This window comes from Pelodiscus sinensis, chromosome 6, assembly GCF_049634645.1.
Source record: "Pelodiscus sinensis isolate JC-2024 chromosome 6, ASM4963464v1, whole genome shotgun sequence".
NCBI lineage: Eukaryota > Metazoa > Chordata > Testudines > Trionychidae > Pelodiscus > Pelodiscus sinensis.
In genome coordinates, this window is record NC_134716.1 from 40319840 (window position 1) to 40345975 (window position 26136).

General features: G+C 42.1%; 1 protein-coding gene across 1 annotated transcript in view; it reads right to left on the bottom strand.

The window, feature by feature from the left end:
* The window catches only part of LOC102459043 (FERM domain-containing protein 3), a 202675-nt gene that overhangs the window by 114927 nt on the left and 61612 nt on the right, over nucleotides 1-26136 (bottom strand). Inside the window, exon 2 of the mRNA XM_075931758.1 lies at nucleotides 110-214. Coding sequence (XP_075787873.1) covers nucleotides 110-214 — 105 coding nt within the window. The remainder of the gene's footprint in view (nucleotides 1-109; nucleotides 215-26136) is intronic.

Sequence of the window (26136 nt, forward strand, 5' to 3'; positions counted from 1 at the left end):
CCAGTAAGGTGATGAAATATCTTAAAGATGGAGTTGAATAGTGTTTGTCAAATTATGTGGGAAGTTTCGATTTTAACATTTATAATAGTGCCAGTGTTCATCTACATACCCGTTGCTTCTCAGGGTCGACATATCGAATTCCAAAATAGTCTTTTTCCAGTAAGCTGTAATAGTTGCAGATATGATCTATGAGAAACTGCCCCTTGGTCTCCTTCTGGAAAAGAAAAAAATAGTCACCTTGTATTGTATTACTCTAAATACATTCTGCACATATTCTAAACCCATTATTTATTAACTCTTAGAAATAAAGAGGGCAGGAATAAGAGCTTATATGGCAATCACTGCTAAAACAGAGTGTCAACACTCCGGTCATCTGAAGAAGTGGGCTGTGCTCACAAAAGCTCATGATATCATCCATATGTTTTGTTAGTCTTTAAAGTGCTAACAGACTATTTGTTGGTTTTAAAATTCATTCTAAAAAAGTATCTATTAACGGTTCACAGTCATGCTGGAAGGGCATAACAAGTGGGGTTCCACAGGGGGTCAGTTTTGGGACTGGCTCTGATCAATATCTTTATCATTTATTAAGTTTAGAGATGATACTAAGCTGGAAAGGGTTTTAGGTGCTTTGGAGGATAGGGTCATAATTAAAAATGATATGAACTGGAGAAACGTTTTGAGGTAAACAGGATGAAGTTTAATAACAAATGCAAAGTACTCTACTTATGAAGGAACAATTCATTTCACACATACAGAATGGGAAGCTAATGTCTAAGAAGGAGTACTGCAGAAAGGGATCTAGGGGGCCATAGCGGACCACAAGCTAAATAGGAGTCAACAGCGCGACACTGTTGCAAAAAAAAGCAATCATGATTCTGGGCTGCATTAACACGAGTGTTGTAACGAACAAGACATGAGACGCAATTCTTCCGCTCCACTCTGCGCTGATTAGGCCTCAATTGGAGTATTGTGTCCAGTTCTGGGCACCATATTTCAAGAAAGATCTGGAGAAATTGGAGAGGGTTCACAGAAGAGCAACAAAAATTATTAAAGTCGACGAGTTGCTTCCCCTATTAGATAGAGGCAGCAAAGGGGGGGAAAGACGGTACTTCAAAGCAGCAGCATCGCACAGAGCCTGGGTATGGGCTCCGTGCGGCACTGCCACTTTGAAACGCCATGGCAGAAGTTTAAAGGGGCAAGGCCACACACAGTTCAGGATCAGCTGTATGGCGTTGCCCCTTTGAAACACCACTGCAGCGTTTCAAAACAGCAGCGCTGCATGGAGCATTTCCACAGAACCTGGAGTTAGCTGGGGAGTCCCCAGCTGATCCCAGGCTCTGTGTGGGTACTTCCGCTTTGAAATGCACACCTGCACAGTTCAAAAATGACTTCCTGCTGGCCCCAGGCTGCACGTGGCGGGCCATCTTTGAAATGCATAACTGGAGTTGGTTACTGATCCACAAATCCGTGGATATCCGCCTAGTCACATATGAAAATATACTGAGATTTAAAATTACTTATTCCAAGTTTTGTATTCTCAATACTGCATATCCAGATACTGTGCCACCAGATATGTCTTATCCTCTGCATCTTGTCAGTACCTAGTGAGAGCGCTCACTGGGACAGGGACTTTTTCCTGTATGCCTGCACAGTCCTCACCACAATAGGGCTCTAATTCTTGACCAGTACACCTAGGCACTACTGCAACCCAAGTATAAACAAATAATAAATCATATAGATTGGGGTTAGACAGACATTAAAGTAGATGAGAATAACTCCCTTTCACCCCTCAGATGACACCCCCCTCAAGAGACTTTAATTAAACTGCGTTATATGTGCTGTAGTTACCAACAAGATCCAATAACTGGGAGTTAAAGTTACACAAATTCAGAGGGGAATTAAGGTGGGCACAGAGGACACGCCTACACAGCAGGGCTGAACTCAAAGTAAGCTATACAACTTGAGCTATGCTAATTATGTAGCTCATTTCAACTTCTGAAGCTGTCTACATAGCAGTGATTTCAAAATAAAGCACTCTTCCCCCGACTTCCCTTACTCCTCAGATAATGAAGGTTACAGGAGTCGGAGTAAGAATTTATTTAAAAATAATGGGCTTGCTGTGTAGACTCACACTACGAAATAATGCTGCTGCATAGACATGGCCAGAGTGATTTAACCATTGGAACATAGATTCTCAATCTGAGGATTGTGACCCAGAGGAACACGAGGTTATTACGTGGAGGTCATAGGTTGTCAGCCCCTTGTCTGGTGGGGGCTCCAGCCAACAGCCCAAACCCGTGTAGAGGATTCCTATATGAAAGGAGTCGCAGTACAAAAATGTTGATCACCATTGGCCTAGATGACCACAATGTTCCCTTCTAGCCTTGGATCTTACAAATCTATGAACTTACTTCCTTCTTCCTGCTGCTCTTCACCTCAGTGCAGCCTTCAATATTGTATCACCACCCACTCTTCCTAGACTAACATCTCTCCCCCTCTCTCCTTTCCACCATCCTTTATCATTTTCCCTCTTTTTGAGCATCTCTCTCTCTCACAATCTCTGACTTTAAACCCCTCACACACACACACTAGTAGTCCTCGCATCCCTTTGCATCTTCTGTTTCTCCACCACACACGTATTTAAATCACTCAACTTTTCCTCCTAGTTCATTCCCTCAGAACTGACAAACATTTTATATTTCAATGTTTAAAAGGATGGTTATATTACAAGCTCTTTGGGCAGGCAAAAACTAATCACTCACTCTCCCACCAGGCTTGCTGTATATAGGCCTCATAGTGCTTTACAAACTGGGGTGAGTATTACCATCATCATTTTACACAAGAGGTAGCTAAGGCAAATGAAGATAGAGTGACTTGCCCAAAGTTATACAGTAGGTCACTGCAGAGGCCAGCAATAGTCCACTGCACCTGACCGCTTTCCATAGGTAAAAATTTTGTCCATCCCGATTATGCCAAGTATTACACAATATGTATAACTATGTAAGCAATAGTATTGAATGGTTTAGTTATTTGTATAATTACAATTTTTAAGGCAAGTTTTAGTATGTGCATACAGTTTTGGTGTGAATACAGTTACTTTTCCCCCACATTCTCGTCCTTGGTTTTTTGGGGTTTTCTTTTTTTAAACTTTCCAGATTCTCTCTTCAGACCCAAACCAGGGTAGTGCTGAACAGTTTTTACATGGCAGTGTGATTATCCAGCACTTTCCAGGACTGCTTTCTCTCTCCAGTAGGGTTGCCAGGTATCCGGTATTGACCCAGACAGTCTGGTATTTTCGCCTCCTGTCTGGTAAAAAAAATTCAGAAAATACCGGACACTTAAAATGTCTGGTATTTTCTGTTTTTTTCCCCGACAGGAGACAAAAATACCAGATACCCTGCAACCCTAAGACACACTCAGCAACTGGGCCCAGACCCTGGCCCCTCTGCTTACCTGAGGGGGGAGCTCATCGAGAAAACAAGATGGCCACCAGCAAAAAGACCTGAAGCAAGGGGAAGTAATGCCTTCCCTGGGTCTTAGTGTTCAACCTCTCCCCACTTAAAGAGGCCATGCAGTTTTATCTTTTTTTTTTGCTCAACAACTTTTGTCTTCCCCTCCCCCCCCCAACAGAATTTTTCCCCCAGTGGTTTTTTTGGGGGGGCGGGAGGGGGATTCAGTATTTTTGATAAAAACCATCTGGCAACCCTACCCTCCAGTCTGCATTGCAATGATACACTGAATTTTCTCTCATCCTCTCAGCCCATACACTAGTTATTCAGACCTTTCTGTTGTTAATTCATCTCTAATTTGTTTTTTCTCAATGTGGGATCATCTGGCATTTCTGCCCGCAGGCTACTTCTATTGTGTTCTCCATTCTTATTCTTCCCTACCTCCCATTTCCTATGTATTTACTCTTAATTGTACGCCCTCTATTCTGCCAATCAAAACCCTGCTTCCGCATGCCTGGGGGATACTATTGCCTCCATTGATCTGCCCTGTGTTTCCTGTCATTAATAACTTTCCAAATGATGTTAACCCCGTTTGTCTTTTGTCTCTTTCTGTATGTTCATTCCCTGACTCTGTCTCTCCACACGTCTCCCACTAAGAGTGCTTCAAAATGTCTGCTTCTATAATTGTCTCTGTACAGCCTCAAGGCATTTACAGAATTATTTACTTGTTATTGGAATGGTTTCCACTGTGGCTTGTTTAACTGGGACACACTAATGAAGCCAAAGGAAGGGATCTACACTGAAAAAAAAAATCACAAATGTGAAAGTGGAAGATCTCTGTGGGACAACTCTTTGAGAAGGTGTACTCATCAGATCTACATTTGTGACAGTATAATCTAAAAGAAACATCTCTGCTGCAAATTTTAGAGGTCACTGCTACATATGCATTTTGCGTTTGTAAATATTCTACAGAAAGATAAGCAAAGAGATTAAAGCAAGAATGAGCAGTGGTGCCTTAATGAGGGGTCCTGTGGCACCTTAAAGACTAAGCTTTTGTGGTTAAAAACCACTTAGATACATTCACAAAGTGGTTTTTACCCATGAAAGCTTATGCCCAAATAAATCTCTTATAAAGACTAACAGGACACCTTTTGCAGATACAAACACACATAGCTACCCCTTTGAGATTTGTCAGGGATGCCTTAGCACACAGGCACTCAAAAAAAGTCTCAACACAATAATTGAAATCCAAGATGTACTTATTTATAAAATAAACACACAGTAATCAAATACAACTGTCTAGATTTTAGGAATAAATGCCGTTTTGGTGAATAAATTCAATTCAAAAGGATGCAACAAGACATGGATATTACTAATAAAAATACATAAAGGAATGCCATTTTTAAACCAACAGTTTAAAAAGAAAAACAGACGTAAAATGATATTTTCATCTGACAAAGTTATACAGAGGCAGGAACAACAGTCACTGAATGCACTAACTTTTACAGATTTACTTTCTAAACCATTCATTTTAATGAGTCCCTTGCATCACTCAAAGCACACCACAACAGAATTTGAGCTCATTAGCCTGTGATCAAAGGCTGGAACAATCACCCAGTTTTTTCAAGAAACAAAGCTCTCTTTCTAAAAATCAATTGCCGTACTAACCCTATTGCATTGTGAAATGGTGGTTCCAAAACCAAGCTAAAAACTGAATTGAACAGAATGGACTTTTGTTTTATATAGTGATTTTCATATACCAGGTATCTTTAAACTCTTTACAGGGGAAAATGAAAAGATGAACCATGTAGGTGAATACAACAGTTCTTATACACTCAACCATAGCTCATACACAACCCTAGGACTTGATCCTGGCAAAGATTTAATACATTCTCCCACAGCCTGAGCCCATACCCATACTCGGAAACTGTCAGCTCCACCCCAGAGCCCCGTCGTGTATCCCAAACCCCTCACCCCCAGCCTCACACCAGAGTCTGCACCCTCAGCCAGAGCCCTCACCCCTTCCTCATCCTGTAGCCTGCAACCCCAGTTGAAGCCTGCCCCAGCCCAGTGAAAGTGAGTAAGGGAGTAAAGTGAGTGGGGGGGGTGGAAGAGCGAGTGATAGAGGGAATTGGGATGGAGAGAATGGTGGGGCCTCGGGAAAAGGGCAGGTGCAATTAAAAAGTTGGCAACCCTAGATTTAGAGAAGGTAATTAGGCTGATTTGCTATTTTAAAAGCAGCCTCTAGTCTGATTCTGCAAAGACATACTGGTCTGTCCATAATTGATAAGGCATTAGGGGATGAGCAGTCCTTAATCTTTCATGACAGACTGTTTCAGTGTTACAAGCAGGTGGGTGGTTCTTAAAATCACTAAAGTATGTGCTCTGTAACTTATGGATGTAAGTGGCATAGTTCTACTTGTATGAGGAGTCCCTTTGACTTCTGTGGGGCTAATTACATATACACAGTTACATGCATTGCTTAAATATTTGAGAGATTAGGCCCTATAGCTGCAAACTTTTAATCCTATTTTAAAACATATTTCAATTGAAATTGCTTGTGTAGAGGAAAGACCAGCCGAATGAAAACAAACAAGGTGTATTCAGTATAATATTGTAGCAAAGAAAGTTTATAATACTAATGGGACACCATTAGTTTGAAATCTAGCCTAAGTTAACAAAGTGAGTTTGAAACGGGCATAGCCACATATGGGCCTAACCAGGCTGCAGCCCTCCCACTTAGCATCCAGGCCCACCTCCAGCTCTGGGTGGCAGGGCTCAGGTTACAGGACCCCTTGTCTAGATCTGACCTTTGGATTTCAACTTTGGATCCCCTGCCCAGGACAATGACGTTCAGGCAGGCTCATACGAAAAAGAATGGCAAGGCCTCAAAATAACGTACATGTTGAAATGCAACCATCTTGAAAGATGATGACTAAAAGACATTACTAAAGTACATTACTTGAAATTCAGGAGGAGGAGGAGGAGGAATCAAAGCCAGGCTGGGTTTGTCAGTACAGAAACTAGAACTGCAGGGGCATGAGGGCAACACTCACACCAGATTTCTAAAACCTTCCAGTGAGAAATCTCAAAGAGCGATGTCAAATATTTTCAAGAAGATGATGCAAGACAGCTGGAAAGTAACAGAGCAGAAGTCACAAAAGCATACATATATTTCAGCTCTTCCATTTTGTAAGTCAACAAAGTGTTCTTAAAGTTTGGAACGGCAAACAAACCACTTAAGCTTTTTATTTATTTATTTTTTTAGAAAAAGCAGTACTAAGTAATCCAAATCCAACATATGAACTCCATTAAATATAATTGGAGTATCTCAAAAGAAATTTCATCCATATACTGAGTAACACATTTTCAAAATGGCCTTCAATCCAAAAACAGCACAAGCAATCATAGAATCACAGAAATGGAAGAGACCTCAGGAGGTCATCAAGTCCAGCCCCTTGCCCAAGGCAGGGCCAATCCCAACTAAATCAACCCAGCCAGGGCTTTGTCAAGCCGAGACTTAAAAACCTCTAGGGATGGAGATTCCACCACCTCCCTAGGTAACCCATTGCAAAGATGCTTTCGAAAAAGCCTCTTTTGAAAAAGAGCGTCTAGACTACAACCAGTACTTTTGAAAAAGCCAGCCGCTTTTTCGAAAGAGAGCACCCAGGCAGTCTGGATGCTCTCTTTCGAAAAAGGACAGTTTGCAATACATAGTGCCTTTTTTGGAAAGAGCACTTTCAAAAAAAGACATCATTCCTCATTAAACAAGATTTTCTGTGGTCAAAAAAACTGCTGCATTCTTTCGATTTACTTTCGAAAGAATGCAGCAGCAGTCTAGATGCAGGGGAAGTTTTTTCGAAGAAGGCCACTTTTTTTCGCAAAAGCCCTGTAGTCTAGACACACTCTGCTAGTGAAATAGTTTTTCCTAATATCCAACCTAGACTTCCCCCACTTTAACTTGAGACCATTGCTCCTTGTTCTGCCATCCGTCACTACTATTAACAGTGTCTCTTCATCCTCTTTGGAACCTCTCTACAGGAAGTTGAAGGCTGCTAATCAAATCCCCCCTCACTCGTCTCTTCTGCAGACTAAACAGTCACCTCTGCATAAAGACAAGCATTTGCGCTTTATAAGTTGAATAGTAATTGGCAATGCTGTATGACTTGTCTGAGTAAATCAATTAATATACAAAAGGTATGTACAGAAGACTGTGTTTAAGTATTTGGCCCTATTACGACTCCAGATTTAAACGCTTTCATGCTTTTAAAAAAAAACAGATAAATGTTAAATCTTGCAAACTGACAGGATTCCTACTATAAAGAAGGTCTGCCTTTTTTGCTAAAATCCACTTTACCCAAAGGACTGATGCTTCCTCTAATTTTTTTCCTGCCATTGTTCAGAATACATTTTGTTACGTGCACCGAGACATGTGCGGATGGGCACCACTAGTAGAATCACATGCTGATCAGCTGTGGGCAGTCTGCTGATCAGCTGGAAGGAATCCAAATTCCTCCTGGGAAGCTGCCCAAGCACTCAGTTTACAGAGAACACTAAATAGAACCAAAAATGTGTTTTCTATTCACTGTTGAAGCTTCAAAGTATGCATCAAGTAGGTAAGAACAGCAACAAATAAAAGAAAGTAAAAGCAAAAACAATGGACACCTCACAAAACCAGGGCCCGATTTGGTAAAATATTCCAATCCCTTGCAAAAAGCACTCAGCAACTTTCAGGATCAGGCCCTTTTTTCCCCCCTTGGTGGTGGTGGTGGTTTTCACAATTAGCTGTAACACAACACTTTTAGTACAAGCCACTGAATGCCATTATAGGGAGGTTTCACGTACCTGCAACGTGTCATATTTACAGCTGCACTGCTACACTTATTGGGCCATATCCTTCAAGGCAGGCACTTACACAATAAAAAGATCATGTTGACTACTAAAACTTAAACAATGAATGGTCCTGTGGGCACCTTAGAGACTAAACCAAAAATACAGATAGTATCATGAGCTTTCATGGGCACAATTCACTTCTTCAGATGCCAAATATGGAGCAAGGGGTGCAGTGGTGCAAATATATAGCAGAAAAAGAGGGGAGGGGGAAAAAACCCTGTGAATTAAGGTATCCGTGCTAAATGAGGCTAAGACTGGACTCTAAGTGCCCAATACTTAGCTTTTGATGTCATTTGAGTGTTGAATATAACAACCCATCCAAGATATGTCTTTGTTCAATCCTTGGATGAAGTGTCAAATTTGCATATGAAGGCAAGTTCCACAGACTCTCTCTCTAGCTCATTGGTTCCCAACCTTTTTATACTGTGGACCGGCAAACCCATTCACATACTTCTGAAGGACCGGTAACATTTTAGTTGCATATTTGCATAACCATTACAGCAATTAATTTTAAGAGGTCACATGTTATTTTACATCGCATCTGCATGCACACAATACATGTCATAATGCATCAGAGTTTGCAGATATCTACAACACTAAAAAAAATTCACAGAAAATGTCTCTACCCCAGGTGTGACTGGTGCCCACAGAGGGAGGGGCACAGGAAAGGGTACCCACAGGGGCAGGGGGCACGTGGGGCACCCTATTTAGCAACTGAAATTTTGTCAGGGGTATAGGAGCTGGTGCCCCCAACTGCCACCACTTCCTCCGGCCCCATTGGGTGGGGGAGCTGCCATTGTATCTCCCCCATCTCCTTCTGTACAACCCCTGCCTTGTCTCTCCCTTCCCCAGCCAGGCTGCTCTTGCTCCCAAAGTCTCCCCCCAGCCTTCCCTCCTCACATCCCCATTTCCCTCCCTGTGATCCACCTTAGAGTTTCCCTCCTTTGCACCCATCCGTTTCCCATGAATCCCCCAACCTCCCTTCAGCACCTCCTGCATGTCCACTTGCCCCTCACATCTCTGTACCCTCTCACTCCTTTAACCTCCTCCCAACTCTCCCCACACACACTGGGAGCTGGTGGCAGCTTCCCTGGGCCCAGGCAGGGATCACAGCCAGCTCTGCTGAGAGCTGCCTGAGGTCAAACCCTCCCTCTGCAGCTCTGGAGCACGGGGGGACCCTCTTGGGCAGGACCCCGGCCAGGCTAGGAATGCTACCCTGGGAGAGGCTCCTGGGGAGCAGCAGGACTGGACCTGCTGGCGATTTCCCCTTCCCGGCTGCTGGGGCTCAAGGATCCAGCTCAGAGCTTGGTCACAGAGTCCCCGTGAGCAGTGGCTGCAAGTCGCTTCCTGCTGCTGGGTCTGTGTCAGCGATCACTTCCCCCATCTCCTATTGTTGGGTCCTAGCACAACACCCGCCCTGCTGCAGCCCCTACCCAGCCCCATGCTGCTGCTGGGTCCTAGCATGACACCTGCCACAGCCTAGCAGCCAGCAGTTCATGGCCCAGCACTGGTCCGCGGACCAGGGTGGAAACCACTGCTCTAATGGTTCCTGAAATTACTTTGTAAGAGGATAGCCACTTTTAGATCCATTAGCAAGTGTCCAGGCATGTTAAAATGTTCCCCAACAGGTTTCTGTGTGTTACCATTTTGAATATCTGACTTGCGTCCATTAATCCTTTGTTGTAGAGACGATCCAGTGTGGCCAATATACATGGCAGAGGGGCACTGCTGGCACTTGATGGCATATTTCACATTAGTGGATGTGCAGCTGTATGAGCCTCTGATGTGGTGACTTATGTGGTTAGGTCCTGTGATGATGTTGCTTGTGTAGATTTATGGACAGAGTTGGCATCAGAGTTTATTGCAGGGATATGTTCCTTTGGGAGTATGATTGAGGCGTGATGTGCGGTTGCTTGAGAGAATGTGTTTCAGGTTAGGGGGTTGCTGTAGAGAGGAATAGGTTGTCTCCTAAGGCCTGTGAGGGATTATAGATTGTTAATGATGCGCTGGAGAGGTTTAAGGTGGGGGCTATAGGCGATGACTAGTGGTGTTCTGTTATTTTGTTTGTTGGGCCGGTCTTGAAGAGCTGATGCCTGGGTACTAGCCTGGCTCTGTCAATCTGTTTTTCACTTTCCTGAGTGGGTATTTAAGTTTTAAGAATGCTTGATAGAGACCCTGTAGGTGTTTGTGGGATTGGAGTGAATCCGGTTGTACCTTAGGACATGTTGGCTATTGTGCATTTAAAATCTCATAACATAAAAGGTGCAGTAATATAGTTTCCCCACCCCACGCCCCCTTCTTGGCATTTGATTTGCCTAGTTTCTCTGTTTACGAGAGAGAAAAAACTGTCTCTCTCCCACATTCAGAGACAGTGAGTCTGATTTTCTGTCCACATAGAGCAGTTTTACACTGACGAGAGTTGGACCTCCTTTAGACTTATGTGAGAGGGGAATCAAGCCTACAACATGCACTTGATTGAGTCCCTAATTTTATACTAAATAAAATGTCCAGCCTATGTGCATTCATTTAATAGTTACATGTGAGGATCAACTAAGTGATCCAAGCCTGTTTATTTGAATGCTGTCACAGATATAAGGCATCAGCACAAGCAGATGCATTTGCCACAATCCTGCAAACATTTTTACATATGTGAGAATTCTCAATAGCTGTAACTGTGAATGTAAAGTTATTCATGTGTGTTCGCAAATAACTTGCAGAATAATCTATCAGACTAAGAAAAAAAGTTAATTCAAAATTGTCCAGATGCCTAGGATTAGAGGACACCATTTTGCACAGTTGTTTTGTTTTTTAAATGAAGATTTGGGTCAATCAAAACATCTCATGAATTCATGTAAACGTCACCAAACTCTGTTAAATAATCCAACATATTAAGTCAAAAACATTTTTATATTAAAAAAAATCATATTTTTCCTCAATTTTTTTTTAATTAATGGTAAGTTAGAAAATAAAATATTTTATTTTGGGTCAAACAAAACATTTAGTTTAAACTGACAGTATATTTTTTAACCTTTTTGGTTAAGCTAGCAAAATAAAAAAAAAAAAAAGTTATTTACAAAGCTCTCCTGGGTATACTCTCTGACCATTACCTCTTTCATTCCCCAATCCTATATCCTTCAAGTAGAAAGAAATGGTTTCTGCTATGTCTTTGTATAATTAATATCTTGTGATTTCATTTGAGCAGGAATAGAAAGTTCACGCTGTTGATACTTACTCTGCAGCAAAATACGGAGGATTTGTACTTCTACTCAGAAATGTAGCTTTAAAAGGACATTGGAGAATAATCCTCTCTTCATTTGTGTTTTGGAACAGTCAACATCATGTTTGTTTTCATTCACACTAGTGTAGCAATAAGGCTCACAGAGCAGCACTGCCAGATAGGGCCATGCCCTGTCAGAATTGGACACATTTTAAAACAACATGTAAAGACTTCTTGTGCTGCTTTAGCAGTAGTGTCCCTGAATTTTCCAGTAAGAAAAAGCTTTTAAAAACTGAGTTCTCAAAGTTCAATTCCTACACTAGCAAGCAAGATGCAGCAGTGATAGGATGCCAGTAACTGGGTGCATCAAGAGGTACCAGACTGAGCTCATGTCGTAGCGGAATTCCACCCGGTGTGAGGCTCTGGCCAAGTGTTTTATGATTCAATGAGGTCAGTGGGATTACTCATGAGAGTAACTGGTAATAAATGTGACTAAAGTGGCCCTCACCTTTGCAGTTCCATTTCTCCCATGTATAAAAGAAAAGGAGAGTGGAAGCATAGTACTAGCTTGTTGAGTATCCTACGCAGGGAATTCTTGGGGTCAGGGGAAAGCTCTGAACCTTTAAAAATACTAACTACACTATATCCACACATCAAAAAAATATACCAACACCACACACACCCCAACACATTTGTTAAAAAGTTAATGTGAGATCAAATGAATAGTATTTTGGGAGTAACACTAAATTAGGGCCCCATAAGCTGCTTGGGACTCCAGCAATGCTTAAGCCTAGCTCCAATACTGTATAAAATGAAGATAGTAATAACCACCTACATCATAGGAGTTTTGTGAGAATTAAATGTTTTGATTAACAGAGAGCTGAAAACACAAAGTCCAGTATAAGAATCGTGACCCGCCGAAGACATTTGCCTTTCCCCTCACACAACTAGCTCCCTTCAATATGCTGTGACTAACAAGTTGCTATTATTCACTTCTAAGTTGCAAAATCTTTGAAATACCATAAAGACCCAAATGTTATTTTCAAGTATAACAAACAAAAAACAACCTAAAAGACTCATTTGGAGCTGATTAAAACGCAGCTTGGAACTGGAACATTTTATGCCAGGAACAAAATATTTATGACAATTTTTTCTTTGTGATGGACAAATTCACACAGTGACTTGACTATCACAAGTCAGAAAAAACATCAATGCCAACCTTTCTAGAACAGTTCAAAAGCAAATTTGCAACAAGCACATTTACCAGCTGGTCAATTAGAAAAAGCCTCTCCCCTTTGCATGAATCAGGTCTTGAACATATTGTGCTTTACTCTGTATATTCAAACATCTAAGTATGTTTTACATAACCATTTCCAACATTAAAACATGTAGATTGAAGGGGTTTTTTTCATACCAATGGTTATTAAAGCATTTTGTAACAAATAAAGCTTACTCATTATACAGCTCTAAATTTAGATTTTGTAGAAACTGTGTATTTTCCAAACCCCATTTGTCTGTGTTTTCATAGCAATTCCTTCACTGTATGTAGCCACACCTAACAAAATAATAAATATATGTCTGTCTATTTAAGAAAAAAAATAAAATTTGATTTTTAAAACAGCCCTCTACAAGGTTGGAAACAACCTCAGACAGCATCACCACACACCTGCAAACCAAAAAGTAAAGTTATATAGCATCAGAAAGTCAACTAACTGATCGGTCTTGAGAAGGGGCAGGGATCTCAGGCCTCGGGGGGGGAGGGGGGGGGGGATGTGGCCCCTGGCTTGCCTGGATTCATCCCCTGAGGCTCAGGGCTCTTCCCCCCCCCCCCCAACACTGGGGAGCCCATGCTGGCACTCCACCCCCACCCCTCACCATCCTACCATGGGGTTGGGCGCCTTTAGGCTATGGTGTATGAGGGAGGAGTGTCCTTCTCAGTCAGGGGACACATCAGTAAGGGTGGGGGGGGAGCTAGAGGGTTTGGGTTTTTTTTTTTAGTTAAGTGAGGGGAAACAAAGTCTCATGAATATAGAAAAGTACTGTCAAAGGATGGGAAGTGACAATCTAACCCAGAACAATATAAATTATTTAGAAAAAGTACCTACTTGTAAACTACACACACACAGCAAATAAAACTCTTAGAAGACAGTGTCTTATTTACAATAAGGTTCCTAAGAACATGCAATTCAATTATATGCTTAATTCCCTCCTCACACTACACAAACTTCAATGAAGGGCTTCCCTCAATGTTTCAGTGAAGGGGTGAAGAGTGAGTAAGTCATAGGGTACTCTCAATGAGAGACCCAAAACTTAAGCATTTAATCATCAAAAGTAAAGCTTTATTTCCTTATTGATATATTATCTTAGATTTAAACTAATTTAAAGTGGGAGAAGCTTTTGGAGAACGGATATGTGGACAAAACAAAGCACAGCTGAGCTACAAGGACATAAACCAGCTTAACAAGGAGTGTGGCAGACTCTAGTGGTGCTTGTGAATACAAAAATACAATCACATTTTGTACCAGTATGTGTCTTTGAACTATATAAAACAAGCACTTTTGGCTTACAAAGAGTATATGGAACTATGAGCTCCGGGGCGAGAAAAGCCCCGTTCGTAAGTGCGGATCCGACGTAAGTCGGATCTGCGTAAGTCGGGGATTGCCTGTACAATGTTTTTATGTAGAAGTATAATGAATAAGACTGAGAGTCTTTTATGAGATCATGGAAATCTGTGACTTTTGTGGCTTCTCAAGTGGCTAACCCCAGGTCTGCTCAAGTAACTGGATAACAGCCACTGCTTGGGCTGCCCCAGGGCTAGCCACACCAACTGCTGCTCAGGTTGATCACCGGCACCTTGTCCCAGGCTTTCCAGGGGTGGGACTCTAGGGCACCGCCCGTCTCCTGGAGCACCAGTATTGGTGGGGTTTTGGGGAGGAAGAGGTTGCCTCAACCCTTCTCTTCCCCTCCCCCCATCCCAGAACAGCAGTATCAGAAGGACCTCAGCATGCCCCCAGCATCATTGGCATGGCCCTGGAGAACTTCCCTTCAATAGCAGAAGCGTCCTCAGGAGCAATCTTTTCCATCCTTGTGCAGAATCATTTTTGTTATATACATTGAGGTGTGTGCAAATGTGCACCACCAGTAGAAATGAAAAAACCTAGCTGTGGGCACGCTGCTCATCTGCTGGGCAAGATTCAAATCTCTCCTGAGCAGCCCCAAAAGCGTACAGCTTTACAGGCGCTTATTCTGTGAGGGGGTGCTCCTGAATCTCAGCAGCAGCTAAGATTTACTTAGGGGTATTTTTAATACAAATCATGGACACGGGTCACAGGTCATGACTTCTTGCTTATTGCCCATTAGTTTGCTCGGGTGTCCCTGGTCTGCTGGGGGGGGTCCAGCGGTTTTGCTGGACCCCCCCCCCCAGCAGACCAGGGGGACAGGAGCAAAGCCTTGGAGCACGTCCGCAGCGGGACAGCCCGGGAGCGCCTGGGCTGTCCCGCTGCGGGCGTGCTCCAAGGTTTTGCTCCCCATCTCCCTGCAGACCAGCAAACCAGGGAGATGGGGAGCAAAGCCTGGGAGCACGCCAGCAGTGGGACAGACGCGGCGCACTTGGACTGTCCCGCTGCTCGCGTGCTCTGCGGCTTTGCTCCGCGTCTCCCAGGTCAGCAGACCAGGGAGACGGAGCAAAGCCGTGGAGGACTTGGGCGGTCCCGCCAGCCCAGTCTTCCTGGTCTGCTGGGGGAGGGGGAGGTGCAGCTAGTGCCCCTCCCCCAGCAGACCAGGCTTTTCTTACCTACCCCTGGGGTAGAGCAGCTGGGGGCTGCCGGGTTGGTCCCGCAGCGCCGCTCCGGACCAACCCGGCAGCACCCCAGCTGCTCCGCCCCAGGCGTCCTGATTCAGCTGCTGCTGGTAAGTTTCAGCAGCGGCTGAATCAGGACGCCTGGGGCAGAGCAGCTGGGGTGCTGCTAGGTTGCTCCAGTAGCGCCAAGGAGCCGCGCTACTGGAGCAACCCAGCAGCACCCCAGCTTGTCTGCCCCAGGCATCCCCAAGTCAGCCGCTTCTGAAACTGACCAGCGGCTGACTACAGGAAGCCCGAGGCAGAGTTGCTCTGCCCCAGGCTTCCTGGAATCAGCCGCTGATCAGTTTGGGGACACCTGGGTTTCTTAAGTTGAATCTGTATGTAAGTCAGAACTGGCATCCAGATTCAGCCGCAGTTGAAACTGATCAGTTTCAGCAGCGGCTGACGCCAGTTCCGACTTACATACAGATTCAACTAAAAAACAAACCTACAGTCCCTATCTTGTACGTAACCCGGGGACTGCCTGTATTTCCAAACCCCCTTTAATTTTCCTCTCCTGAAAAAAACAACAGTAAATATCAAACTTCAAAAGCATCTGAACTGCCTCTGTCAATGCCTACCTCTTACCTGGGCTTGTGTGATAAAGTCTTATTTCCCTCAACAGGCAATGGAAATTATCTTAAAAGAAGCAAACACACTGCAGTCTCCAACAAGCTATAACTCAAGAGACTAATTCAAAAGCTGTATGAAAGACTATAAAGATATGTCAGAGAGCAGTTTTCTTACACAACAAGATTTATTAGCTGATGGACTTATTTCTGCAGAAGGGCCAGAATTGGACAAATACCCCTCACACACGGACAGAGGTACTATACTGTTGTTTGGAAACCTGATTGATGGATTTGAAATGGGATCTGAAAACACTTTTAGAACGACATTGCTATCTCCAAGGCCAGGTTTCTGAGCCCTTAATTATTACTCAAGCCCCTAGTGTTAATTAATAATTACTGAAGTGGAATAAAATCCTCTCTCTCTATTCCCCTTGGACTGTACAGAAACAAATGACTAAAAAACAGAAGACATCATAAAACAAAGACAAAATGGATGCAAAAGAAAAACTTTAAAACATGTATCTTAAAAGGAATAAAATTTCAGAGTTGTATATGTATGTTTAGATGGAATTGAGTACCTAAATGCCAGTGAACTGAAAAGTTAGTCTGTAGAAAGTATATACTCAAGTGAGCTTAGAAATAAATATTTTTGAAGTTCAATTTCATCTGTGTGATATGAGAACGGTAAATTGGAGTTACCTATTTTTCCTTACTTCCCGATTCTGAGTTTGCAAACAGCTGATAACACTGTCCAAATAACAAAATTTAATGAGCTATTTTCATCCTCTGACAAAGAAGGATAATTATAGGGCAATATTGGTCAAATAACAGATTATGAAAGAGAAACTAAAGGATACAATTACTCAGTAAAAATAAAACAAACAATATGCCATATTACCAACCCACACTATCTTTGCAAAACCATTATCAATCCACAAATAGACAGGAAGTGGGGGTTGTACATTATTGACTGTGCAACAAAAAAGGATAGGGTAAGTAGATTAAGTAATGGGTTAAGAGACTCGCCCAGATAATTTGCTTTCTATTGATTAGCTATTGACCTAACTTCTATCCAGGCAGTAAATCAGCATGACCTGAGAGTAAATTACAAATATTTCTTTTACATACTGAGGCATTCAAAGTCCTCATCAAGGCACAGAACAGCCAAATCAACTGCACACTGAATGCTCAGCTGGAGGTTCATTACCATTACCATCAAATCATGCTTCTCTCAGTATGGGCAATACTTGACCATATATAGGTTTCAATGGCCCTGAAGTGCTAGCCTTACAGAATGCCCTCCAGCTCTAATTGCTTGGTTCTGCCAGTTGCTTCCATTAGTGCAGTATTCATGATGTTATCTGAAAGCACAATTGATTTTCTTAAAAAGGAACAGAGTGCTTCCGCCAGCAAAACTTCAGGCCATTTTCTTCAATTTTCAACTTCACTCTGCAAATATATCCAAAATAAATAATCCCTCCCTGCTCCTCCATTGCATATTCTGAGTTCAATCTAATTTGCAGAAAACTGCAAGTGCATAGCACCACAATACAGACCAACACACCAAAACAGACATAAGAGGTGAAGACGACATTAATTGAAAATGACACATGGATGTGAGGGCAAGGGTATAGACTCAGACATACCCACAAACTGAGATACCAAACTGTACATTTGTATTTTAGCATAATTGTTCAGTGAAGCAAATTTTACATGCAAGATAGAGGGCATTCTGCCATATTTGTACTCTAATTATGAAGTTAAATTATGAGAAATTAAGAAAATGATACTTCAGTTGAATCTTTAAAAGTTAGTTTGCATTTGAGAGACCGCGTATAATAAAACTATATAACTAAAAGGAATAGTGATTATAATACAACATAGGTGAGGTTGCACCAGGATTTCTATTTTAACAGGGATGAAAACAAGAAGTCTAGAACTAAGTATACTCATTATCATGCTACCTATAAGTATATTGCTAGCAAATTATATATAGTTAACATGTCCAAAAATCAAATGTATGTCTATATACATTACACACAGAGAAATTGTATTTATAGAATACATTTATCATGAACAGTTGAACAACCTGCCTACACTCTTCTTAAGTTGGGATGAGACTCATACAGATAGAGAAAATCTATCCACAAGGACTTATTCGAACATTCCAACTCCAAGAGCAACTTCCAAGAGCCAACATTTTATTTTTCAATTTGGCATACCAGAAATGTTTCTTCCTTCTCCCAGCTTGCGTGGAATTTCCTTTGCAAATTAACACTTCCCAAGGCCCAAGATGACTAAGAGTCAGCCTGGAACCAATGATAATGTTTTTGCATATAGAAACGTCAATTTTCAGCCTGTTATTTTTGCTGTCCTTGAATAGACCTCTTGGTAAACAGAGTACTCTAAGGGTACCAAAAACTGGACAGAGTGATGACTTAAGAGACTGTTCACACAATAGATCCTCCTTTAAGGGGAAAGCAGTCTTGCTTACAAAGCTTTCCGGGGTCCAATATTTCAAATAGTTTTTTGAAAGAAGGGAGGCTTATGGGAAACTAATATTTGTATTCTCTTATCTTGAAATGAAAACAATATCCATCCCTGATTCTGATATTTTCATATTGTGCGCCTCATCCCCCTTCTTTTCCCAAGAATAGTGTTAATAAACTCTACATTTTTTTTTAATTGGAAAGTTCCAAAACCAGTGGAAGAACAGACATATATGCAGCACTCAGCACACCATATGTTAGGCTATACTCTTTGCTCTTTGGAACAGGATTCTTGCAAGTGCTAGAGAAAAGAATGGATGAACAGCCAATCTTGTGTCTGAATACATCATTAATTAATTAGCTGCAGAACATGCAAAACCCATCAGCTAATAAAATATTTAACAATCTACCTCCTCAACCCATGCATTCCACAAATAACTCCAAAAGCAGAAACTCAGATGTGCTTTTTGTTTTCCTTACATCTCCACTGGAGTAAAATGCAATTATGTCTAAGAAATTTAGCATATGTAGCAGAGTAGACAACCATCAGCAGTAAATAATACACTATCATTTTCAAATGACACACAGTGAGATTCATCACTGAGGGTTGTGTGGGCTTGATTCAGAAGCAGGAACTCAACCTTGTAATCAACATGTTGGTAATAGCAAGTTTGAAACAGAATATCTCTGTGTGCTGTAAACTGGAGAAAGATTCAGCTGTGGCAGTGAGGTCAACGCCCCCAGTAACTTGGCTAAGAGTATAACAAAATATACTGACCAAGTGAAGGAGCCAGATAAACTCTTAGCAAGGTGGCAAGTGACTGTATAGCTCCAAAGCTCGTCTCACCAACAGATGTTTGTTAGTTCGAACTAGGGTGGTAATGTAGGCAACCGGAGTTGCAAATGAAGCCCAGGATTTGAATTTCCCGGGCTTCATTTGCATAAAGCTGGGCGCCACCATTTTTAAATGTCTGCTAGTGCGGACTCTGTGCCGCGCGGCTACACGCGGCACGGACTAGGTAGTTCAGACTAGGCTTCCTAGTCCAAACTACCGTTACTCCTCGTGAAACTACCTAGTGAAACTACCTAGTCCGTGCTGCGTGTAGCCGCGTTGCACGGAGTCCGCACTAGCAGACATTTAAAAATGGCGCGCCCGGCTTTATGCAAATGAAGCCCGGGAAATTCAAATCCCGGGCTTCATTTGCAACTTCGGTTGCCTACATTACCACCCTAGTTCGAACTAGGGTGGTAGTGTAGACATACCCTCATGTACGTGATCGAGAATGCCTTCCCTACTGTGTACTCAGAATGACTGAAATCTGTAAGTTGCTACATAGCATGGAAGATGGCAAAGGTAGCTCCTCTACCTATAATCCTCTTCAGCACTGATGACAATCTCTGTTCACGGGAGCTGTAGGGGCAGCTCCTACAGGCAAAGAGACTGCAGGGACATGCTGTTCACTACTTCCCACAGCTCCCATTGGCAGCAAACAGAGAACTGAGGCCACTGGGAGCTTGGGGGGGAGGGGTGATGCCGGAGGATATTTTGCTGACGGTAATTATTTCATGACATGAAATCAGATTTCCTTGCTGGACTCTTCAAGTTGCCGACCACTGGTTTAGAAACTTAAATGTATAAAAAAAAAAAAGGAAGTTGTCATTAATATGTAATTAGGTGACTCCAGAAGCCGAGTCTTATGAAAAATAAGATGTATTACCTGACTTACAATTTAATTGCAAAATCTGGCAATGCTGAGATATCAAGCCTATAATCAGAGGGAAAGGTTATCCGTACTTTGGGACTGGTAAATCATTAAGTGCAGGGGTGGCCAATCCATTTAACAAAGAGCTGAAACAGCGGCGGAAAAAGCGTGAAGAGCTGCACACCAGAATTGTCAAGCAAAAAAACAAAAACAAAAACAACAGCTGCCCTTTTAAGAAATAAGCTTAGGCTTTTTGGCCATATCACACTCCCATGGACAGCCACCATCTTGTGCACCATTTTGAATCACTGCCCGGGTGAGCACAGGAGAGACAGGAGCCGTTGGGGGGGGGGGGGGGGAGGCGCAGGAGCGGCTTCGTGAGCTGCACTTTTCGGGGAGAAGAGCCACCAGTCGCCACCCCTGATTAAATGCTTCTTGGGTACATACTATCAAAAAAATCACATATTATGTCTCAAGATACATATCAGCTGGAGTTGTATCTACTTATACCAGGACTCAGTAATGGGACAAACTCTGAAGTTTTCACTGCTAACAGAGAGTTGCTGGGCATATACATGGGACTAAGTCTGCAGATAATCCAGCATCGTAGGAAATATCACTGATCTATGGAAACGAAAAGTCATTTATTCTCCCTGGGTAAACAATCTCTTACACAGTGTGCAGCATTTGATAAACCTAGAGCATGGAATAGACTATCAAAAAGTACTTGAGAAAATAAACTTTTGTCATTTACAAACATCTAAGATTCTGCTGATGTCATAAGCTTACAAACTATTGATGTCCTACAATGACAGCAAGATTGCACACGCTCCATTTTGGGCTGACCTCAATCAGTAGCTTGCAATAACACACACACACGCGCACAGCAACTGCACAGCACCTATTGCAGATGCCATGGCCGCCATCTATGCTACAGTGCTGACATGTAAGGAAATGGCAGCAGCTCTGGGACAGCAGCATGCTATTCAGACATGGGCCAGAACTCTCTGCTGTTGCTCAGCAACTGAAATTCATTCTCCTCAAATGAAGGTAGTACCAATGGTTGCGAATACTTTGCAGACAAAATCAGAGTGGCTATTTTATTGCACGGATTAGGAAAGTTTAAGAGGTGCGGGATTGCTAGAACATCTAGTTGATTCTGACATGTACACAGTAAGGATGTGAAGGACTAGTTGACTAGTCGACTATCTGATAAGCAAATAGTCGCTCCCCCACCCTTGCTGCCTCTTTCTGATGGAGGCAGTAAGACGGGAGGAGAGAAGAGGATACTTCAAAGCGGCAGTGCTGCATGGAGCCTGGGCCCCAGGCTCCATGTGGCGCTGCCGCTGCCGCTTTGAAATGCTGCATGCAGCCCGGAGCCAGCTGGGATGTCCCCAGGCTGCATGTGGCATTTCAAAGTGGCAGCACCGCACAGAGCCCGGGGTCAGTGGGGGAGTCCCCTGCTGATCCCAGGCTCCACGCAGTGCTGACACTTTGGAATGCTGCCAGGAGCCAAACACCAGGCTCCCCCATGGTGTTTCAAAGCGGCAGCGCCACATGGAGCCTGGGATCAGTGGGGAAGTGCATCCCTACATATGAATTGGGAGGTTGGGCAGATATTTATTTTTGAAAATTTGATCTCTAGGTCTGCTAGTATAATATACCAAAAATTATGTGTAAGGCTAATCAATACATCTATTTTTAAAGGTTCCTCTTACAACTGATGAAATACATTTGCATGCCTGGCTTATTAGGATGGATTTTTGCATCACTTCTTTATGCATTTTTGCTTGTTTTTATGTATCTATTCATTACACATGTGGTTGCATGTTATGGAAAGAAAGAATTAACACAGTCATTCATTTAAAGACCAGAAGGGACCATTAGATCATCTAGTCTGACCTCCTTTATAACACAAGCTTAAAATTGCATTTAGTTACTTCTGTATTGACCACAGTAACTTGTATTTGATTCAAGCATAGTCCAAAAAGGCATTAATTCTTGGTGTGAAAACTTCAAGAAATGAAGAATCCATCTCTTCCCTTGGTAAACTGCTCTCCTACATTAGGTTAGTACATTTTTTAAATAAAAATAAGAGCCTGGAAAATCTATGATGTTAACTGGCAGCACAGCATTCACTGAGCATCATAAGAAGATACAAACTTCTGAGATTTTTGTCCTCAAAAGAGTGAACCATCCAGAACTAACTCCTGCTATCAAATGGGTTTGATGAAGGACAATAATTTATCTGACAACATTCAAAAGTTGTTAGTGTTTTTAATACATGCTGCCACATTTAATAACACCCATTTGGGGAGCTATTTTGGTTCATGGCAAATGAAAGGCCTTGAGTATAAGTATTCATATAATAATTCTGAAAAAATAGCTTCATCTTTATTGTATAGAGGTCCCAAGAGAGCTAGGAGCAGTTCAGCACTATACTTCATGAAATAATCATTTTCCCTCAAGCCAAACAATCTCTCTGTATCAACATACATACTAAATTTCTCATGTTGATCATCAACATAGTAATTTAAAGAATTAGTTTTAGAACTATTCACAACTTCAAGATATTCTGGCGGCCCAAATTTTTAGACTGCCAGTTTCTTCTTGTTGGAGCTCTTGCTACTCTCATAGAAACAGTTTTCCCACTCAGTAACCAGCCAAAGTATTTTAAGAGGCTAGAAATCATGGAGATGTTCCATTACTTCCTGAGGGGGAGGTGTAGTACCCCAGGCTCAGTGTGTTCTACCCCCATCAGTAGCTAGCCCACAAGAAGGATAACAGCCTACTACTGCAGTTAGCCAAGGGAATAATTCCTTAAGCTCAGGGGTGGGGAACCTTTTGAGTCAGGGGCCGTTGAGCCACAGGGGAAAAAAAAATCAGTCAGGGGGTGCACACAAGTGAGAAACCAAATCCCCTCACTCCCCCCACACACACCTCAAACAAAAATCCCTCACTGACATGGCCCCTGACTGAGGAGGATAAAGACACTTCCCACATTCCCCTCGCACACCAGAGCCTTGGGGGCCAGGCTAGTAGATTTTGTGTGCTCCAGCCCTGCAGGGAGATGGCTGGATAGGAGGCTGGAGCACCAGCATGGTCCCCTCCCAATGCTGGATGAGGTCCAAGCCTCAGGGGCTGGATCCATGCAAGCTGGGGGCAGGATCTAGGCAATCTTACTTCTCACGAGTGAACTGACTCATCATGGGAGGACAAGTCCATTTCTAGTATTCCATCAGAACAGTAACACTTGAGTATACAGAGTCCCTTGAGAATACTAGAAATGGACTTGTCCTCCCATGATGAGTCAGTTCACTCGTGAGAAATTACATCACAGTGTTACTAAACTGATGATCTGGACCAGCAGAACAAGAGGAATACCACATCTTCAAGGCAAACCAGGTTCTTAATATAAATTAATTATACATAGATAAAAAGTTGTGACCTAGGCTGCTAATACTCCTGTAAGCCATTTTTCATTAATCTCAGTATAATAATTTCATTATTCGCTTCACTGCAGATGCTGCAGTGTAAAGCGCTTTATTTTATATATATATATATAAATTATTTTTAGCAGTTACACAGTTATATTTTGAAACTACTTTTTACATCAGACCCAACAATAGGGGAAAATAGGACTGCATGTTGTGTTTGTGTTTTTAGTCTACTCATTAAAAAACTGCCTCTTGGGAACAGACATAATTCTTCTTCACTCAATTAGTCTCTACATCAGACTTTTCAGCCTCATAATAGGGATGAATCAATGGGAATACTGTGGTACTGAATATGAAGGAAATACTGGCCTGGTTCCCCACACTCTGGGCAAATGCTCAATAAAGTTACAGTGGTCATGGGAATAGAACAAAAACTTGAAGCTATACAACTGAAAGGGAAAAACCTTCTGTGACTACTCTCTTAATGGAACAAGATGAATGGAGATGGGAGAGGCGGGGACAATGTTCCAAGCTGGCTTGCTAAAGGTAGGCACATGGCATTTTAAAGGTTTTGTACTAGAAAATGCCAGCCCCCACCTTTTTACGTCTCAAGATTCAATTAATTAAATGTTTTATCGCCAACAATGAGAATGCACATTATTTCCTGCAAATCAACCATTGATTGCCTAGCTAGACACTACTGTAAATAAGGTCACCAAAGCTCTGCTGTACAGCTGGAGGGGGTACAAGTGAATGAAAACAGATAATATTGGCAGTAATGATGGTTCACTCAGCCAATGGCTAGATCCAAAGGAAAAACAAAGGGGAATGGAATTTATAGAAATAAACTCTTAAATAGGAAAGCTAGATAATTATGAATGCGTAGTGATTTAGAGTTACGAACATTAAAAATAACTATTGTACTAGGTCTGAGTATGGAAAGAAGAGATTGCTTCACCAGCAACGAATAATGGAGTGGATATGTTTTCAGTATAAGTTGATGATCATGAGAACATCTGAAGAAAACTTGATAAGGCTCCAATGTACAGCCTTTATTGAGGCCAACTCCCACTGAAGGGTTTTCCTGAATAACAGCAGCAGGATCTGGCCCTAAATGGAGCACTTCCAATTATTAAAGCTTTTAATCCCTTTTAAAAGCCCTTTTATTATGCTCTAAAGTATGGCATGGCAGTTATAAATCCAGGAATATACTCATGAATTAAAAATAGCTCTCAAAATTGGTCGTAAAAAGTGAGGTGTTCAACTATTTTAAGACCACTTCTACAATAGCTAAAGAGCAAATTTTAAAAAGCAGAAATGTTGTTTCCAAGTAGATCTTCTTTTGTGCAGATGCTTGTAAGTTTGTTTTTTGAATGCAAACTGACAAGTTTTATTAAGTCACTGTGTGATGGGGTGTTCACCCCACCCACAATGGGAAAGGGTTAATAGTGATCTAGAGATCAAAGCCTTGGAGAGAGCAGGATTTTTTCCCTGAAGAACTGATGAGAGGAGGGAAGGTAGACAGGTATTCTCTCTGGGAAGCACCCTAAAAGAAGGCTGAGAAGTAGAGTCCCAGCAAGCCAGTGGTGATGGAGCAGCACCACTTCTATACACTTATTTGAAATATAGCTATTGTGAACTACTGTAACTACTAGTTACGTTAGCTAGTGTGTGAACGGCAACAACTAAAAAGATGGTAAATAGTAAGGACAGTATTCCAGTCCAATATGGATGCTATAGGAACATGCAGAGATACGGACCATGCAAACCCTGATGCAATTATAAAGGAAATGTCTCAGAGGTTGCAGATGGGGAAGATTAGTATCTTAAACATTGTATGCAGACATGTTTAGGATCTCAAAGGAAGAACAGTAATGAGGTTAAAAAAAGTCTCAGATGCAAAACAAAGACAACAGGAGGAGAAATTTGCTTGTGAAGGACATGACACTGAAATGCAGAGCCCCACCTGGGAAGTGCTCAGTACCCTAAGCACACTAAATCTGGGAGCTAATGCACAATATGCTAAGTGCTTCTCAGGATCAGACCCAAGGAGTGGTCTGCCATAGAGGGAGTATTTTGCTGAGGGGCTGAAAGACTCCAGAAGGAGTGCTTTAGTCTTACAAAGTACAGCATCCCTTGTGTAGCTGTGCAGTGACAGCTCTAGTTATCTTATACTAATGAGCTGCAGAGGAAAGTGGCTCTGGAAAATAAAGGGAATTCCCAAGTCTTCAAAGATCTTAGCTCTGGAATAAAAAAAAAAGAGGAAGTTAAAAGTAAACAGAAACAGAACGTTAAATTGAGACAAAATAGAAGTTTTCAGAAGTTTTTATGTCCCTCACTACTGCATTTGTTCGAAGCTAATGTGCTTTATATCACCTCACTTCCTGCACTCAATGCTACTGAGAGTCAAGGGAAGTAGAAGAGGTTTAATAACCCTTTTTGTATTTCTTTGCCTCCTTCCTTAGAGATGTTCAAAGAGCCACACAATGTGTCACTGAATGCCTAAATTTTAGTAAGTACAGTCAACATGTTTGCATA